Below are 20066 nucleotides of genomic sequence, written 5' to 3' on the forward strand. Positions count from 1 at the left end.
GGCAGGTGTTTTGGAGCTGGCACTAAACTCTGTAGGACAGTGGCCCTCCAGGACCTAGTTTGGACACCCCTGGACTAGAGTAACTAGCTGTAATGAGCAGATGAGAAAATAATCTCACAATATATAACAGAGTCTAAATAGCAGACAAATCAAAGTAAAGAAGAAACAGGTGTGCATCAAACAAGCGGCAATCAGCTGAGCGCAACAGAAAAAAAAAGACAGATCAAACCTGGGTCATGAGAGATACATCACATTAGTAGGCCTATAATCCTAGTATATAATAGTGTTCATCTTTTTGCAATTGCAGTTTATGTTTAAGCTTGAGACATTTAAAGTTCTTTCTATCAAATCTCAAGTAAATTATTGAATTATTGAGATTTAAGACCACTTTCTAGCAATTGTTTAATTTACAGCGTTTTCAAAAAAAAAAAAAAAAAAAAAAAAGTAAGATCTAAGGGTCTTTGAGATCCCAATGTCAAATATAATCACTGGTTAAAGATAAATGGAACACACCACAGACCACATTGACAATGATGAACTTTTGAAGAGTGGAAGTCCATAAACATTGAAAGAAATCTCCAGAGAATGTATTCTACAAGTCACCTCACATTCTCAGTTTCTTCAGGCAATAATAGATGAATGTAGTAGATTCCTGATTTATTCAGAATAACTGCTTGTGTAGTCTTTAAAAGTGTGTGTGCTGTAGGCAATTTCTGAAGTTGTGAACGCAAGACTTTTAAGAGGTTGTCTAAATCCCAGTGTGAGATTTGGTGTTTGTTGGCCCATGCAATGACATCCTCTCTCAAAGTGCTTTCATCTATGTTGTGTGTAGCTATCCTCTTGATTTAAGGCAGGGGTAGGCAAGTTCGGTCCTAGAGAGCCACTGTCCTGCAGAGTTTAGTTACAACCCTGAAAAAAACACTCACCTTCCTATAGTCCTATAGCCTTAGTAATCCTGAAGAGCTTGATTAGTTTGTTCAAATGTGTTTGATTAAGTTTTGAGCTAAACTCTGTAGGACAGCGGCTCTCTAGGACCGAACTTGCCTACCCCTGATTTAAGGATATATTTCATTCATGTGATGGCAAAGCTGAATTTTCAGTATCATTACTCCAGTATTCAGTGTCACACGATTCTTCAGAAATCACTCTAATTTGCTGATTAGCTGCTCAAGAAACATTTCTGATTATTATCAATGTAGTTTAAGTCTGTAAAGCTCAAAGCTGCCCAGGAGCTGGCTTATTTATTGTCTTTTTAAAGGTGAAAGTTTGAACCCAGTCATTGCTACTTCTTACAAGAGCACCCATATTGAATCAGGGAAGTTAATAATAAAAAATATTGGCTAAATGAAAATATATTTTTATATAATAATAATTTTTAAATTAAATTGAATATAATTATAATGTTGTCAGATCTATAAAAGACAGAGTAAATTTCACTCATTGAGAGATTTATTCGTGAGGAAATTATCTCAAAATTTTATTGGTTGGTTATAGTTGGTGACAGCTAATATACAGGCAGCTTGATGCAGTGCAGAAGATGCAGATAACTTACAAAAAATTAACACAGCATAAAAAAATGTTGTCTGCTGTCCCATCAGAAATGTGTTATTGACCTTTAAGAAGCTTTATCCACTTCTTGTGCAAAATTAGTGCCTACTATAAATAGCCATTCATTGCTAATTACAATAGGCAATTTTACAAAAGTGTATAATAATAGGCTAACTTTACAAGAAATTGTGGAAAATGGGAATAATTGAGAATCACGTAACAAACATTTAGACATTTCATTCATCTATTAGAACCTTTCTGTCATTTTGCTTGTTTGGCTGTTTCCTTTTTATATATGTCATTACATTGCTGTCTTGCCGCAAGCCGACCGCTGCATTGCTGATCATGGTTTCGAGTATCGATATATCTGCCCTTTCCAATGAACACAAGAACACGCCCTAATATCAGACAGGGGCGGCGCTAGGGGTGGGCTAAGGGGGCTGGCCCAAAAGCCCCGAATCTTTCAGGTTTGAGGTTTCTTAACAGTGCTGTCAAAATATAATTTTTCTAAACATATCTCTCTATTAAAATATGTTAAACAGTTCAATACCGCTTTTCTACAGTATCCATACACCGTTACCGGCAGCGCTTTCTCTCTCTTCTCTCCGACAGCGAGTACACGCACACCGCAGTTGTACACAGACACGACCCCTATCACTCACTCAGAGCAGCGGCAGGCCTCGAGACTCTCTTTCGGTCCGGTTGAAGGGTTTTTGTTATGATATAACAGCTGATATGACAACTTTAGCACATTTGTCAGCTAAACATTCATTCAGTGTTTCCCATTAATGACCCTGTGCCGCCGCACCGTTTCATAATGAAATGAAAATTTAAAACATACATAGCCTAAATGGTCTCTACGTTGTATTTTGCCAACGAACTAAAATCGAAACCGTAATATGGCTTTGCGCCTTTATAAAACAGCAAAATACAGTGCTTAAGTATATATATACAGTCTGTTTGTGCTGCGTGTTTTAAATAGAAGTGTGCACTTTGCTCACGCGATCAGCTGGTGATCAAAATAAAAGCTCAAGGATTTATCTTAGAAATTAGTACAAAAGTATTGTAATTTCCATATACTATTGTGTAAAGTAACTAATAAAAAATGTCATTTTAGAGTGTATTTGTTACAATATATGGATATTACCGTCATATGAATAATTATATAGGCCTAAAACATTATTATATTATTATTTTATTGTAATAATTGTTTGGCATCCTAAAATACAATGTAGACTGAGACTCTATATGACAACTAAAAAGATGTTTGAACGCTCTTTCATGTCCAGGTACAATGCTGTTTCTTTGGTCAATTTGCACACTGTACATGGATTGAAGCTCTTAATTTTGAGCTTCCAAAGTGCACCAGATTGATGCATTTAACCTTAAAATTTACAACATTTTCTTAAAGGTGGTACACCCAACATAGTTTTACAAATTCCAGTGGGAAATAATGTACATTTTATGAACTTTACTCAAGAATACTAAAACAAAGCTCCTTTCATGTCAGTAAAGCTGTAAACAGAAAATTAAAATAGATTTGGGCTAAGCCCCGAATGTTTACAATGTCTGGCTCCGCCCCTGATATCAGACATCTTAATCCACATATTTAATCAAATCTGCACATTCGTTAGACATTAGCCAGAGATTAATTATCGCGCTTAGATCATCTGTCAACTCATCTCAGATGTATTAATCGAGGTACGGACCCCAGACGAACGGACCCCAGAGGTGACAAGTCAGACAGGTCTGCAGTCAGAGCAGCTGCGATCTAAATTGTTTAACCCGACAAACGCCACGTCACAGTTCTTTGCTGGGTGCGAAAATAACCCGGAAGTGCAGTCGCCGAGCGTTTGTTTGTAAACAGTTACTTAATTTATAGAGAAAATAATAATACAATTAACGTACACCCAGCGCTACATTAGCATTGAGTTGCATGTGCTTGGTTTCTATGCGTCTTCCGGAAGTGAAAGTGCAGACTGTCTGTGGTGAGTTGGTTGCTATGCGACGTGTCCCGGAAGTGAATGTGTGTGTTGTAGTGTGTTGAATCATGGCTGCTACAACAGTCAAAAATGATAGTCGTCACAAAAGGCAAAAATGCAGCGAAAAGCTGCCTTTACAAGACAGAGAGATTATTAAACCCTCCATAACAGAGCTCACCAAAGAAGTGCGGACCAACATCCTCTGTACGGTGGAAGGATGTGGGAAGATTCTTCCTAACACACCAGCACTCAACATGCATCTAGTCAAGTCCCACAGAGTCAAGGTACAACACCACATTAACACCATGATAAATGTGCTATTTAATGTTTTTGCTTTAGGTATGCTTCAGTTGTACAGGTTGAGTCTTATTTAGAGTTTTCTCTTCTGTTCTTCAGTCTATTTATTGTAGCCTTGTTTTTCGTGTGTGAAATAAAAATTAATAGTATTTGAATTAGGCCTACTGAACTATTACTGTGACATGTATTAGAAGAAGTACATGTTTTTGTAAGGAGGACAGAAGAGAGGATTAATATAATTTTAGTATTTTCTTACATAAATTTAATAAATATACATTTCACTGAAATGTGTTGTTAGGTTTGTGCATTGATTAGATCAGGGGTTGTCAACTCTGGCCCTTGAGATCTACTTTCCTGCAGAGTTTAGTCTAACCGTAATCAAATACACCTGAACAAGCTAATCAAAGTCTTCAGGATTACTAGAACATACAGGCAGTCAGGTGAATTTGACCAGGGTTGGAGCTAAACTCTGCAGGAAAATGAATATGAAAGTGTGCTCTGAAGATTTAGAGATGTGTAGATATCTATTATGTTATGTCTTTAGGATCTCTTTCTGATTTTTTTTCCAAAATCAGTGAGAGTCAAATGTTTTATCCTACTTTAAACACATAGCTATATAACATGCACCAGTTTTGTGTTGACAATTAATTATGAACTCTACTTTTAGTTAGTTAAACTTACAGTAACAAACCCCAGATAAAAAATATTTCAGAAGTTGACTATGCTTGACTGCATGTGCCATAATATTAAGACAAACCACACTGTTAACACTATCCTGGGGATGTTTAACATCTTTCAGCCAACAATGCATTGAATGAGAGCTGCTTGACGGCTGACAGCCGTCAAGAGTGTTGTAACCCCAGGTTACAGCACAGGATGAGCCAGGGCCGTTTGCAAGGCATGGAGTCTGATTTCTGAATTTGAAATTTCCGGCCATAAATAAACACAAGCTACAAAGAAATTTGCTGTCAATTTGTTGTGCAGCAAGGGAAAGCAGTGCACAGTTTTTCTTCTTGCTGCAAGTGCAACGTGACTCGTAAACCCATAAAATCTGATCTGATCGTTCAGACTGAAAAGCATTAAAGGAATACAGTAGTGGCCAAAAGTGTTGTCAGGCCTAGAAAAATTAACATCTTATCTCTTTATTCAAATATTATTACAAATTTGTTAAAGAGTTTGTAAACATATTGCGTAGTTTTGTTTTATTTGATTAAAAAAAAAACAGTCGTCAATTGTTTTATTAATCAAACTTTTAAGGTCATTAAAAAATATAAAAAATCCCTTCTTCAGATCAATTTTGGCCACTACTGTAGTTCATCCATAATTATTTTATTATTTTTTTAACCTCATGCTGTTTTCATATGATTTTCTGTCATGGGGAAAAAGAAAATATGTAGCAGTAATCCATACAACAATAATTTTAAACCAAGTCCTCTGAAGAGACAAGATCACTTTTTATTTTTAAAAGACCAAATTTTAAGTTATTTACTGTCAAATCAAATCCTTCAAGGGATAGTACACCCACAAATGAAAATTCTTTCATTAATTACTCACCCTCATGTCGTTCCAAAACTGTAAGACTTTCATTCATCTTCGGAACTCAAATTCTCTCTGATTTTTTTTAATGAAATCTGAGAGATTTCTGTCCCTCCATTAACAGTCCATGCAACTACCATTTTGAAGGTTCAAAAAGATTGTAAAACTAATCCATATGAATTGAGCGGTTTAGTCCAAATTTTCCAAAGAGACTCAATCGCTTTATATGATGAACAGATTGAATTTGTTTTTATTCACATAGAAACATTGACCAGTGAACATAAACAGAAACTCAACCGTACTTGCTTTGACGCACAAGAACAACAACAATAATAATAATATTTATTTTATATAGCGCTTTTAAGTTACATCTCAAAGCGTTTTACAAAAATAAGATAAAATAAAAGAGAAATACAATAATATAAATGCATTCATAAAAATGAAATACATTCAGATATACAATACAAAAACAAACCTCATTGGTTCTCGCACGTCTTGAGCTTCCCTTTACCACAACTAATGTGTGAGTTGATGAATGTTTATATGTGAATACAAACTTAAATTAAACCTTTTCATATAAAGTGATCGTGTCTCTTTAGAAAAGAGGGGAGGAGAAAAGACATCTGCCTGTGCCTATTTCTGTTTTTTTATTTTCTCTCCATGTTTTGGATTTCTTTGAGTTTGGTGACTCACATTGTATAGATTATTTTCCTCAGGGTGAATACGATTGCTTTTTTGGAAGTGTGTATCTCATATTCCCATAGCGTCAGCTACTGATGCAGCATTAAGTACCTATGAGGGAACCAAGGTTACATATGTAACAAAGACGTTTTCTTGCCACTGACACAAGAAGCAGTATCCTTGTTGTGTTTTTGTCATCTTCATTGACATTTCTCATTATTTTTCTTTGATTTCAGGAGGGTCTGGTCAACCCTACAGTTAGAAAGGACGTTAAGGATTCACAAAAGCTCTACTGTTGCCCAATAGAAGGCTGCCCAAGAGGACCCAACAGGCCCTTTTCTCAATTTTCGCTTGTTAAACAGGTACTTGCCATTGTTATATGTCTGGAGCATGTTTCCTTATTTTTTTTCTCACTGTACCTTAAAGGGTTAGTTCACCCAAAAATGAAAATAATGTCATTTATTACTCACCCTCATGTCGTTCTACACCCGTAAGGCCTTTGTTCATCTTCAGAACACAAATTTAAAAATCAAAATAACGACCTTTCAACAATGTCTAGTGATGGCCGATTTCAAAACACAGCTTCGAATCTTTTGTTGAATCTTTTGTCGTGTGTCAAAATGCCAAACTGCTGAAATCACATGATTTTGGCGCTCCGAATCACTGATTCGAAACAAAAGATTCGAAGCAGTGTTTTGAAATCAGCCATCACTAGATATTGTTGAAAAGTCGTTTTATTGTTTTTTTGGCGCACAAAAAGTTTTCTCGTTGCTTTATAATATTAAGATTGAACCACTGAACTCACATGAACTGTTTTAAATATGTTTTGAGTACCTTTCTGAATCTTGAGAAGGCATTGCTGTCTATAGAGACCTCACTGAGCCATCGGATTTCATCAAAAATAACTTGTGTTCCGAAGATGAACGAAGCCTTACAGGTGTAGAACGTCATGAGGGTGAGTAATAAATTACATTATTTTCCTTTTTGGGTGAACTAACCCTTTAAGTTAGGGCTGGGAGATATGTCAAAAATATGATAACAATGGGTTTTTTTTTCGTATTGATTGATATTGATGTTTATCACAATATATAATTTGATTATGCTGCCAGCTTGACGAGTATACCAACAATGACTGAAGCCTGGAGAAACCAGAGGGTTAATTTATTAAATTTTAGAATATAGTTTAACAAAAATAGAATAACATATAAACGTACACTTTTAACTGTGCAAATATTCTTTTTTTGCCTTAAAACAATAAAAGTTAGGTTGCCTTTTAACTTATTAAAATGGTGGAACCAAAAATCTCAAATATTTGAAGAGGTACAACCTATACAAAAAATAAATAAAAAAAATCTGTTCGAGTAAAAATTCGAGTAAAAAGTTCAAAATATAAACATTGTAAAAGGGTCATTATGCTACACTGATTAACATGATACCGCGTTTATGTACTCTCGCTATTATCGCTGGGATGGAAGTTAAAAGAAGTTCAACTTAAAATGTGTTTCAAGAGCTTGCATGTTTTGTTTTGTATTGTTTCTTTTTTTTTCACACTGACCTTCATCTCGCATTTTAACCACAAAATCTAGGGATGCACTGAAATTTCGGCTACTGAATTTTTTTTGGCCGAAACGGCTATTTTCGGTTTCGGGCTGAAATGATTTTGAAAGGCGGAAATCAGTGGCCTAAACAGACGTTTAATTAGCACATTCTCCGATGGCACGTTTTGACTGTATTCAGCATTTATTTTGTGCACCCAACGTAGATAAGCTTACAGTTAAACATTTGTATGGACACTAGCTCTGGATTGACAATATTAATTTCTCTATTTTAATTGGTAAATATATGGTTTCTTAAATCTAAAATCTTTTAGTCTGTGCTGTTGTGCTGTGCTGCTGATGCTTGAACAAAACTTCACTAAATATTTATAGTGTAGCGTGCATGCTATCCAATAATCGCAAAAAAGCTTTGTTACTTTTAATATGAAGCAAAGTCTCAAGTTTAAAATTCAGTCAATTTTATTATGGAATTCATCCCAAAAAATGTCGTTTTGGCGCTCTTTAATATGGCGAGACCGATTGCTGTAGCCGCCTAAGTTCAAGCAGCAGCACAGATCAAGCGCCCATGAACTGAATCCTCTTTTCCGCTTTACAGCAAGAAATAAACATGGATGAACATCAGAAGGTATGTTGAAAGATACATTACAACTTACCGAAATTAATCCTGTCTCATGAAATCGCTTAATCAGTGTTTAAACCAAGAAAAGACATCAATAAAACAGCTTGCAGGCTATACAATGTCACTTAATGTTACATTTACCTTAAGAAAGCTATTCAATGTCCATAAACTCATTAGTTACCTAGAAAAAATAACTCTAGACCAAAAATAACTCTAGAGCAAAAAGAAGAGCATTTTGCTAAATATATGCACTGTATTACATATTCATTATATTTTTCTTACTGTTAGTGATGTCTTCATTATTTAATGTATGTTTGAATAAATCTGTCATGAAAAACAAGTCAGTAAAGTTTGTTTAAATATTTATATTTCACCAACAAACTGGAGAAGAAACAGTTGATAGAAAAACCGCTTTGTGTGCAATTAAAATTTTTGTACAACTCAGTTTTAGCTATTAGAGTGCAGATTATTAAATAAGTTTGATTAATTTATTGATTATTAATTTATATAGTTTTAGTTTCTGGCCAAGTCCATCCTGAATTTTTGGTTTCGGCCTACAGTTTTAATTTCGGTGCATCTCTAACAAAAATCCATTCTGTGTGAACCGGCCCTTAAAGGGTTAGTTCACCCAAAAATGAAAATTCTGTCATTTATTACTCACCCTCATGCCGTTCCACACCCGTAAGACCTTCATTAATCTTCGGAACGCAAATTGAGATATTTTTGTTGAAATCCGATGGCTCCGTGAGGCCTGCATAGGGAGCAATGACATTTCCTCTCTCAAGATCCATAAAGGTACTAAAAACATATATTTATAAGGTACTAAAAACATTCAATATTAATATTATAAAGCGACGAGAATATTTTTGGTGTGCCAAAAAAAACAAAATAACAACTTATATAGTGATGGCCGATTTCAAAACACTGCTTCAGGAAGCTTCGGAGCATAATGAATCAGCGTGTCGAATCAGCGGTTCGGAGCGCCAAAGTCACGTGATTTCAGCAGTTTGGCGGTTTGACACGCAATCCGAATCATGATTCGATACGCTGATACATTATGCTCCGAAACTTCCTGAAGCAGTGTTTTGAAATCGGCCATCACTAAATAAGTCGTTATTTTGTTTTTTTGGTGCACCAAAAATATTCTCGTCGCTTTATAATATTAATATTGAACCACTGTACTCACATGAACTGATTTAAATATGTTTTTAGTACCTTTATGGATCTTGAGAGAGGAAATGTCATTGCTCCCTATGTAGGCCTCACGGAGCCATCGGATTTCAACAAAAATATCTCAATTTGTGTTCTGAAGATTAACGAAGGTCTTACGGGTGTGGAACGTCATGAGGGTGAGTAATAAATGACATTATTTTCATTTTTGGGTAAACTAACCCTTTAATCTGCACTTCGTTGCTTTAAAAAAAAAACAACCAAAAAAAAAAAAAACCTACTTCCATATAATTGATATGTTACCTTTTTTTTCCAAAAATTTCCCCACCTTTGAGGGTAATGCAAATTCGGTTTTGCTTTTGCTCTTGTTTCCCTCGCCGGCCCCATGCAGACTGACTGTTTTTGCATTTATTTCTGCTATGTGATAGACTGGTATGTAATCCATATAGAGTAAAAATGTCCAGAGCTTACCATCGTTAATGACAATTTTTTTTTTTGCGACCTCGATATGATATTGTTTATCACCCAGCCTTACCTTCAGTAAACTGACACCATTTCATTTTTATTCTTTCCTATAGCTTGATATATATTTTATGTCCTGCTAGGAAAACCACCGCTAACTAACATGTTTCCTAATCTTACTAATGGCATAGCACTTTATGAAGATGCATGCAGAAAAGAAGCACAAGTGTTTGAAGTGCAGTAATGGCTACAGCACTGAGTGGGACCTGCGGAGACATGCTGAGGATTGTGGGAGGACATACAGCTGTACTTGTGGTTGTCCTTACGCCAGTAGAGCAGCACTGTTGTCTCATATCTACAGAACAGGACACGAGGTTCCCAAGGAGCACAGGTACTCAGTTTATCTGGCTAAGAGTTAAAACTGTTTTAGTGATGGCATATTTTGTATTGGGAAAACATGAAAAAGGATGATATGAAATCCACCTTGCTTAAAACATGATACTAATCTTCTTTCTAGTGGATATCATGTCTGACCTTACCTAGGACATTATGTGGGTCAGGACAGCCACTAATTGTTTTAATAATACATTATGTCCTAGTTTAAGGGTGTTAATCATAGTATGTCTTATTAAAATGTTCAGAGTGTCAGTATTTGTCTTATAGGTATCCACCAGTGAAAAAGAGGAAGATGGAAAGATTGTCAAGCAGTGCAACAAATCTTATGCCTGATGAACAAATAAATGAAATTCCAGACTCTAAGAAAAAGCTCACTGAAGGAGCAATCTCTACCATACTAGTCTCTGAAGCCCCAGACAGTGCACAAAACAACACTGACCACCCTAGAAACATCCAAAAGCTCCTTCTCCCAAAGCCCAAAGTGGCCCTAGTCAATGTTCCTGTTATGCAGTTCACCCACCTGCCTGTTCTCCTCCCCTCTGCAGAAAGTAGTGCCTTGAGGTTGTTGCTCTTGTCTGTGGATGCACAAGGGTCCGTAAACACTGTGCATATTTTGTCACCGTCGGTCGGCACAGTCGTGCCTGATTTGAACAATAAGACTTTCAAAGAGACCTTTCCTGTACCAACATCAGGCCCAGAAACTATTAGCACAGGAGTACAGGTCAATCTTGAGAGTCAAGTCTCTATGGGATATCCAATGATTGATCTTGGACCCAAAAACAAAAGCACTTCAACAAACATTCAAACTGACATATCATACCTCAACAAAGGGATAGATGCTGGACCAGCAACTGTTTCCCCTTGCTGTGAGGCCTCAGTGTCCTCTTGCTCTCAGACAGACATCAGTGTAAGCGCTCAGATTCAGCTGCCTGTTAGTGTGCAAACCCAGACGCTACCCTCACGAATCAAAGCCACTTTATCCATTGGGGCACAGACGGATGTTTTCAGTTTCTCGTCCTTTAACGTGACCCGAGAAACACAAACGAGCTGTTCTGCAGCCCCGGTGCATGAAAGCCAGATGGACCAAGAAATGTGCACAAATCTTTTTGATACTGATACACTCAGTGTCTCCACTCAGACCGCAACGGCTGATGCGCCTTTCAGAACCAGTGGTTTAGAAGATCCTCTGACCAGCGCTGGAGCTGGGCTTTTTGAGGACAAGACTGTTGCATCCATGTGTTTTGGGGCCCAGACTGACGTTTTGCAACAAAACACAGTTGCAGACAACCAGACTCAGACCATGATACTCTTCCGTGACCTTGAGAATATACTTTCTGACACCATAACTGGAGCAGCTTCAAGCTGTGCTTCAGGTTTAGTTGCTGCGCATGAACCGCATCACACTGGTATTGACTTTGACTTTGAGGAGTTCCTTAATGCAACACACATTCAGACACAGACAGAGGAAAGTGGCTTGAACAGTCTGAACACAGAGACAACTTTGGAACTCCTGGACATTGAGACACAGACTGACTTCCTGCTCTTTGACAACCTTGGTAATGGGCACAACAGTGAGGTTGGAACAAGGGTGCAACCAAATGATTTGGAGCTTGAGATGTTTGACACCCAGACCCAGACAGACCTCAACTTCCTGCTAGACACGAGTGGGCACATGCCCCTTGGCAGTATTCTCAGACAGTCTAGTTTCAGCATGAGCACGGAGTCCTCGGACACAGAAACACAGACTGACATCAGGCCTGCTCCGCTTTCTCTGCCTTGCTCCCATGATGGGCAGGTGAGGCTCAGCAGTGCTGAAACTCAGACCATCTCCAGTTCCTTTCACAGCCTTGGCCACCTCTTCCACACTAGCAATGAGACCCAGACAGCAGTGGATGACTTTCTTTCAGCAGACTTGGCCTGGAACATGGAGTCTCACTTTAGCTCGGTGGAAACCCAAACGTGTGAGGAGCTCATCTCACTATTTCGACACAATGAGAAAGCCAAAAGCTGAAGGCTCAATTGAAGGTGATTTGATTGATTAACGAAGGAGTCATTCCTGCTTTCTTTCCTCAGCAAGGGTGGCAGAACTCACAATCCCTCACAATCATCTAGAGCTCAGTCTGTCAGATATTTGTACGCATACTTGTAGAATCTTATTTTTGACATAATTCCACAATAAGGTATTTGCATATCTGCCCAAATCTAAGGATGTATGAATATACCTTTGCAGCACTTTATTACCTCATTATTAATGTTCAAAATATATCGGTAGTCCTAAAAGTATTTTGTTGTTGCAGTAGATCAGGTCAGAGCCATCCGTGGGGATGTGTACTAAGTTGGTACTGATGTTAATTTTTTTTGTGTGTAAAACAAGTCAAGAAATCAGACAGAAATGATAAACATTCCTTCTACACATAAAATGTCTTTTCTCGTAGGTATACTTTCTAGTCTGATGTCAAAATGACTTGAGTCTTATTATCTTTATACATTTTTTTTTTTTTAAACCTTCAGCTGTTTGTTTGCTTTGTGGTATATAACAGACTTATGTTACATTTATTTGTGCAATGCTCTAGACCCATCTACTAGTCACTGTGAGTAAATTTTGGTCTTGATTCATTACAGAATTCATGCCAATATTTCTTGCTGACTGTTACGGCATATTCATTTTAATCTTTACATCCTAAATCAGATGAATTTGCATCTTATGCATGTTTCAGATGTCACATTTCCTTAAAAAGAGGAGCTGGCATTGCTCTTGTTTACTGTGATTTGCATTCTGTACTGTGAGTAGATTCAAATAAGCAAATCGCAAAAGTTTACAGTAAAACAAAACCTTTAATATTTCTTTAAAAGCATGTATCAATTTTGATGGAATATGTTCATCCCTCTTCATGATTTCAAATACGAGTTTAAACTTGCCGTATAAACCTTTTTGTTGATGCCTTAATTTAAGTGTTCATATGCTTTTGATAGAGATACTGAAATCACAGTGCTGCTTAATGGAGAAGCAAAATTGCTACATTTTCTTCATTTTGTTACAGATTTGTTTGTGTATATTTATTTGATTTTGTTCTTTTGAATGTTTCATCTCTGTGTGGTGTAAAATCACCAGTTCATTCGCTATTTCTTGGCCTTACTACATTGAAAGCCAACCATAGCTTTATTTTCATTGTGTGTGTGTGTGTGTGTGTGTGTGTGTACAAAACACACACACATACACACTTAATGTACTTAATGTATATAGTGGAAATTCCACAAGTAGAATGTGACGCAGTGTCTGTTCCCTTTATGATGTTACATTGGCTGCTTATCAACATTGTAACTGCAAAAGAGCTTTAGTATTTTCATGTCAAGCATTAGAGACTCATATTCAGCCACTACATTAATTAAAATGTTATTTAGATCTTGGAATAAATACTGCAAATGAATATGTGTTCATTTTGTTTAGGCAATGATGATGTCATAGTAAAAACTTGCTATAGAAAACTTGAAAGAGTCAGCTAAGCTTGTGTTTTTCTGTAAAGAGTGCATGCATTTCTTTTGTGCCAAGAATAACTTTTGTGTTGCATTTAGTTTTTTTTTTTTTGGTCATTATCAAGCTATGTGTCTAATTTAACTTAGTACAAGATGTTATTTATAATTATGTATATTAATAATGATATAGTTCTGATTATTTTTGCTCTTTGGAGGCCGGTCATGTGTATTTTATGGCTATGTTCTGTTGTTTAGACTATGCTGATGCACATGAAACTGCAAAATAAATAGCAGAGAAGAATGTTTTGGCCATTAATCGAATCAAGCATAATACTGTTGTTTATATTACACTGATACCATAATGTGATTTATTATTTTCTTCTATTCACTAATCACCATTATTGTCGAGAGCAAATATTATTAGTGTCAACAAATGATTCTGTTGTAAATCAAATAATTTTGGCACATTCAGCTGGTCAGATTTATAGGACATTTTCCAGTTGTGGTAAATGTCATGGAATCTTATATCTTAATATTTGAATCTACATACATAGTTAAAATGAATTAAGAATGAACAATACTTCTACAGAATTTATTAATCTTAGTTAATGTTAATTTTGACATTTACTAATACATTATTAAAATCAGTTTTTTTCTATGCATGATGTACAAGCATGCATAGAAAAATGACATGGTTCTAAGTAAAAGGATCCTGCAGTATCAAAAAAAAAAAAAAATCCAAGAAGACTTGAACATCTCTTTATGTTGCATAATCATTATGTAGCATATTTTTTCTTCAAGTACACTGGAGTGTTAGCCTTGTGTTCTGAGTCTTATGCTGCTTAATAAAAAGATTCATAACACCTATTTATCTGTACTCCATAAAGATGGTGCAACAACTTTCAGAGAGTTCAAAAAATTAGTAATATTCACTAGGCATGTGAACTCTAGTTCCAATCAGCATTAGTTGATGAGCTTCAGGTCTTTTCAGATCTCTTGTTTTGTGGCCAGAATACAATCTATAACTAGTGTTGTTCCTGGTGGAAGGCCTTCTCAGTTCTTCCTGCTTGAGGTTACTGCCCACTGTGGTATATGCCATAGTGCTGGAAGGTAACTCATACTTATTTTGAAAGGTGATGTTAAAAGCAGGTGGCAGTTGAGTGCTGTCCTGGGATAGCCAATGTCTTGTGCTGGAGGATCCATTTAGCCTGTAGCTGTTCTCTTCTGGGATAAAGTTTGTGAGGACCTCAACAACATTTCCTGTGCCACCATTGACATTCGCTCTTTCAGCAGCGGTGACCGCATCAGTGGCACCAGGCATCATGGCCTTGGAGACTTCTGTTTGGTGCCAGTCTGTTGGCTGCACTTTTTTAAAAAGACTGTATCTCCTCGGGTTTCTGGACTCTCTGACAGGTGGCAACACACTAACTCTTCTGATGCTAAGAGACACACTTTTATCCTTTAGAATTTGACACGGTTCTGTATGGTATTGGCAGACTGATGGTAATTTGTTTTGTGTACATTGTTCATCTTCAGACAGCAATTTGTTAATTAATGGCCCTGGCATATTTTGCAAAGATAGGCTGAAAGAGTATAATTCATCTGATGAGGTAGAGGAAAATGTATTTTGAGTTTCCTTTGAAAGATCCAGAAGGGTTGGGGCAGTCTTTCTGAAAGTTTTCAGAGCATTTCCAGCAGGGCAATAAATGGGTAGATCAGAAAGTTTAAGGTCTGCACACAGGAGGCAGTGAGAGTCTATGATGTCTTCTTTGTTTTTCCCCTTCCTTTGCTGTTGAAGGAATACAGCAAAAGGAGGAAATCTCCCCCAACCTTCAACCTGTTAAAAAAAATACAATTTGTGAGTTTGTAACTCTGAAATTATTAACAAATGCAATATTTAATCTGTGGGCATACTACAGAAGCTGCATCTGAAATGCATATCACGAAAGTTTACACAGACTTCACACACAAAATGCATTTTCAGTGATTGTTCGTTGCATTTACACGCAGACAATATAACTTAAGAAATAATGTTATGTAGTTAATGTTTAAACATGAAATTATGAGTATACACTCTAAAAAATGTTATGTGCTATTTACTTTTAAATTATGGTAACAATATTACACATTATATTTTAGTAGTTTTCAGAGGTGGAAGTAACGAATTACAACTACTCACGTTACTGTAGTTAAGTAGCTTTTTCGGGTTTTTGTACTTTTTTGAGTACATTTTTAAATCTGTAATTTTACTTGAACTTATGTACAAATTAAGCTAAGTAATCTACTTCGCTACTTGTAAAATCACATTCCGTTACTAAGTACTCCAACAATTTGAATATCCGGCATATCGGTAGCCAATAAAGAAATCCTATCATAAACAGACCAATGAAAACCCTGCTATTTTACCAGCGGCGCGTTCTCATTCTCTCATCTCCCCGACAACGAGTCTGACACACACCCGCCTCCTCCTGTCACTCACACGTTTCAGTTACAGAGCCTGAATGTGAGATTGCAGGTATTGCGCATAATTTTAATCATACCCGCAGGTTTCTATGGCGTATTTTAATTACAAATGTCGAGAGCGCATTATTGTAACGAGCAGAAAACGACGCGAGCTCTCAAATATACAAGTATACGGCCTCTCCTCTCACTCAGATATTGAGTGCGCGCTGTCAGACTGTGTAGTGTGCAATCGTGAATCTCTCCGTGCTCCTAAATTAAACGTTGTCAAAAGTTATCAATCAGAATATGCCTCCATGCCTGACCAATGAAAATGCTACAGGAAATCTTATTGGCTAAGTAAAAATGCACCAGAAAATCTCTCAACAATCAAAGGTGGATCTTTAATTTCTTTACAATGTAAATATATGTTTCAGAATGGTGCATTTCATTGTATGATTTGTACATAAAAATAGCCTAGTCTGTCAAACTGCATCACTATATTGTACAGACATTACAGGTCAAACCCCTCTGATGTTCTTTTTATCTAAATAAATAACATATTATATGGGTCTTAAAGGGTCAGTTCACCCAAAAATGAAATTTCTGTCATTAATTACTCACCCTCATGTTGTTCCAAACCCGTAAGACCTTTGTTCATCTTCAGAACACAAATTAAGATATTTTTGATGAAATCCGAGAACTTTCTGACCCCAGACTGCAACATAATTGCAACTTTCACGGCCCAGAAAGATAGTAGCCTAAAGATATTGTTAAAATAGCCCATGTGACTACCAGTGGTTCAATCTTAATGTTATGAAGTGACAAGAATACTTTTTCTGTGCAAAAAACAAAAATAACAACTTTATTCAACAATCTCCTCTCTCCATGTCACTCTCTGATGCTGTTCATGTGAGCACCACGACACATGCGTGTGATGCTGACGAAGAATTCGGCCAATAATGAGCCGACGTTCTGACGTAGAACCTGGAAGTGCTGCACTGTGTTTACCATGTCAACAGTGTCAGAGACTGACATGGAAGAGAAGAAATTGTTGAATAAAGTCATTATTTATTTTATTTTATTTTTTTGCGCACAGAAAGTATTCTCTTCGCTTCATAACATTAAGGTTGAACCACTGTAGTCACATGGACTACTTTAACAATGTCTTTACTACCTTTATGGACCTTGAATGTGGCAATAATGTTGCTGTCTATGAAGGGTCAGAAAGCTCTCGGATTTCATCAAAAATATTATTTGTGTTCTGAAGATGAACGAAGGGTGTGGAACAACACGAGGGTGAGAAATTAATGACAGAATTTTCATTTTTCGGTGAACATTTTTCGTGTAACTTTAAGATACACAGCATATGAAAATTCAGTGTTGTCATATTTCGAATACCTCAATAATCAACTCATATTGATCATTTTCAAGGTATTGTATTAAAGTTAGAAATTCCAGTATTGTGACCACTAATTCATGTACTTCATCAATAAGGTGAAAGTGCTTTGATTAAAGTAGCCATCTTCTACTTAGATCTATGATTTGATTAAATATTTTTTGATAATTTATTAAATATCGCTGGCTAAAAAGTAATTAGTAATTTTAGTACTTTGAGTAGTTTTTGAGAAGAGTAATTTGTATACATAATAATAAAGTATACTTTTACTTGAGTACTATTTTGACACCAGTATTTTTACTTGTAATTGAGTATTATTTCAGCAATGTAACAGTACTTGTACTTAAGTACAAATTTTCAGTACTCTTTCCACCACTGGTGATTTAGAGTAAATGGAAATGGCCTGTTTATATTTGATATTATTTAAAGACTGTATGCTGCTAGCACAGCATAAGTAAGAACAAACTTGTTACTGCACTGGCAATAGCAACGTTACTGCTCACTGAACAAAGCTTCATAATATTAGAACATGCCGTTATCCACAACCTAACCATAAGAATGAAAATATTTGTAAAAATAATAAAAAAAAATGAAATGATAAAATATATATTCTATCAAGAGAAAACAACAAGTTAGATGCTGCACTGATAATGTATTTCATTAATGAATCCAAAACAATATTTTATTTTAAGCCATTTGTTTCTAAGGGTGCATGCATGTTACTGCCTTTATAAATTTAATATTTTATGCAACATTGTAGCAAACCAGCTTAAATTGTTGTGTAAAGGTGCCTTACACTACTTAGATTACTAGCAACCTAATGTTTTCCCAAAGCTTGCAGATGTGTCATCTGTGCTGCACCATCCTTGCCTAAACTTTGGGAAAATATCAAATTGTAAATAATAAAATATTTATATAGAAAACATGACCAAATTACAGTGTGCTAATATTTACAACAACAACATACTTAATAATAAGTTTCATTTATACAAACAAAAGTTGAATTATACAGTAATTTCCCAAGCTAGTGTATGGTTTAAAATTAACGACAAATTAGATAGCAGATACAAAAGGAAAGCGAGTGTTGTACCAAAATGATACAGCAATGTCAAAAGACAGTTATCAGGGGAAAGCACTCTGAGAATAAGTGTGTGATTCTGTTTCTGTCGTGTTAATTTGACTCACAGCGTCTTCCCAGCCAGTGCGGCTCTGAAACAAATGCATGTTGTGCTCCCTGCAATAATCCTCTTCACTGAGATCCAACAACTCATTGACATACTGTCTGCACGAAGACTCTGTGTTCCTTTTTGTGCTGTCAATAGTCGGATGTCGTTTCTCAGCATCAGTTTCGTCTGATGCACCGGCTTCAGTGATATTCATTCCGGACAGCTTCAATCACAGCCTAAGACACAACAACAACAATTTCTGTAAAGATAATTTGAGCCTTGAGTAACCTCTCATAATGATATACCATACAAACGAACTATGGAAAGACTGAAACACAACAAATACATGCATGCGTAGACGCGTCATACAAATAAAACATGCAGTCTAAAGTAATCTAAATATGATGTGCCAACTTACGTTGTTTTGACAACACTAACATTTTACTAGTAGTACTGTTAGTGGCCAATAAACAAGTCTACAATGGTATTTCATTTGTGTGAAGTAAACTGTGTGAAAGGATGTTTGGAGTTCTGTTGTCATGACAACTGTTGGAGAGGATGACGTAGTGGAAAAAAGACGATGCGCATGTCGGCATTGTTGCACTTGTAAGAGGCGTCTGTATGAACCTGTTTGTTAAAAAAAAAAAAGTCAAATGATTTATTGCTTATACATTGTTATGTAGATTTGGTAATTTATTTTGTAATATAAGCTTTCCATTTGAGGCATTTCTGGTGTGCATAATATGACACAGAATGTTTATTTTATTGTTGCTTGTTTTTTGATAGCTTCATTTCCTTAATTTTGTGAAATTATTATGTCTATTCCATAACCATTCATTCGTTATCATTTAAAAATCCAACCGGTATAGGGCTTATGCCGTTCTAAAATGCCATTCACATTAATCCCTCTGCGCCAATAGCTAATTGTTGCTTTACAGAATTGAATACCGGAGGGCAGACAGGCTCATAATGAATAGGTTTCCCATACGTTTTTAAAACCAAAGTCTATATTTTACTCCGAAGTGCTATTGCGGTGTTCTATCTTCTGTGAGACGTGATCGAGCGCACGGACTGAGTGTGGCTGAGGGGGTGTGTCTAACTGGCAGAGACTTCAACTATGGTGACGGATGTGCTCATGAATATTAATTAGAAACGTACCCTTCACCCTGTAGGTCCAATTGGCTGAAATGAAGGCGTTGGTAATGAGCGATAGTCAGCTTGCGAATTAACTGAGCTTACTTTGGCTTATGAATATTAATTACGTTTCTTGACGGCTCGATTTTTGAAGGTTAACAAGAAACGGAGGTTTGACCTAATTAATATTCATAACCTAATGCTTTG

The 20066-nt window shown here is 36.3% G+C and overlaps 2 protein-coding genes across 8 annotated transcripts; one reads left to right on the forward strand and one right to left on the reverse strand.

The window, feature by feature from the left end:
- The first annotated feature begins 1566 nt into the window (after positions 1 to 1566).
- atmin (ATM interactor) lies at positions 1567 to 14042 on the forward strand. Of its 6 annotated transcripts, none has more exons than XM_051871020.1 (5): positions 1567 to 3814; positions 6281 to 6406; positions 8196 to 8225; positions 10043 to 10242; positions 10515 to 14042. In XM_051871020.1, the coding sequence occupies exons 1-5, from the start codon at positions 3599 to 3601 to the stop codon at positions 12256 to 12258; spliced, it is 2316 nt and encodes a 771-aa protein (XP_051726980.1). In that variant the 5' UTR covers positions 1567 to 3598; the 3' UTR covers positions 12259 to 14042. The 6 variants fall into 6 exon arrangements, with proteins under 6 accessions (XP_051726980.1, XP_051726981.1, XP_051726982.1 ...); XM_051871022.1 differs by having other exon boundaries at positions 3780 to 3814; positions 6281 to 6999; XM_051871021.1 differs by lacking the exon at positions 8196 to 8225 and having other exon boundaries at positions 1568 to 3814.
- si:ch73-103b9.2 (uncharacterized protein LOC100150067 homolog) lies at positions 12762 to 19899 on the reverse strand. Of its 2 annotated transcripts, none has more exons than XM_051871043.1 (3): positions 19884 to 19899; positions 18745 to 18961; positions 12762 to 15558 (listed from the first exon to the last, which is right to left on the reverse strand). In XM_051871043.1, the coding sequence occupies exons 2-3, from the start codon at positions 18937 to 18939 to the stop codon at positions 14641 to 14643; spliced, it is 1113 nt and encodes a 370-aa protein (XP_051727003.1). In that variant the 5' UTR covers positions 18940 to 18961; positions 19884 to 19899; the 3' UTR covers positions 12762 to 14640. The 2 variants fall into 2 exon arrangements, with proteins under 2 accessions (XP_051727003.1, XP_051727002.1); XM_051871042.1 differs by lacking the exon at positions 19884 to 19899 and adding an exon at positions 19144 to 19847.
- Positions 19900 to 20066: the final 167 nt, after the last annotated feature.

The sequence above is a fragment of the Ctenopharyngodon idella genome, chromosome 18 (assembly GCF_019924925.1).
Source record: "Ctenopharyngodon idella isolate HZGC_01 chromosome 18, HZGC01, whole genome shotgun sequence".
NCBI classification, from domain to species: domain Eukaryota; kingdom Metazoa; phylum Chordata; class Actinopteri; order Cypriniformes; family Xenocyprididae; genus Ctenopharyngodon; species Ctenopharyngodon idella.

Coding starts and splice junctions, on each gene's coding strand:
- atmin (XM_051871020.1), top strand. CDS start 3,599: ATGGCTGCTACAACAGTCAAAAATGATAGTCGTCACAAAAGGCAAAAA. Junction 8,226..10,042: donor ACATGGATGAACATCAGAAG/GTATGTTGAAAG, acceptor CTAATGGCATAG/CACTTTATGAAGATGCATGC. Junction 10,243..10,514: donor GAGGTTCCCAAGGAGCACAG/GTACTCAGTTTA, acceptor TTTGTCTTATAG/GTATCCACCAGTGAAAAAGA.
- si:ch73-103b9.2 (XM_051871043.1), bottom strand. CDS start 18,939: ATGAATATCACTGAAGCCGGTGCATCAGACGAAACTGATGCTGAGAAA. Junction 15,559..18,744: donor GCACTGGCTGGGAAGACGCT/GTGAGTCAAATT, acceptor TTTTTTTAACAG/GTTGAAGGTTGGGGGAGATT.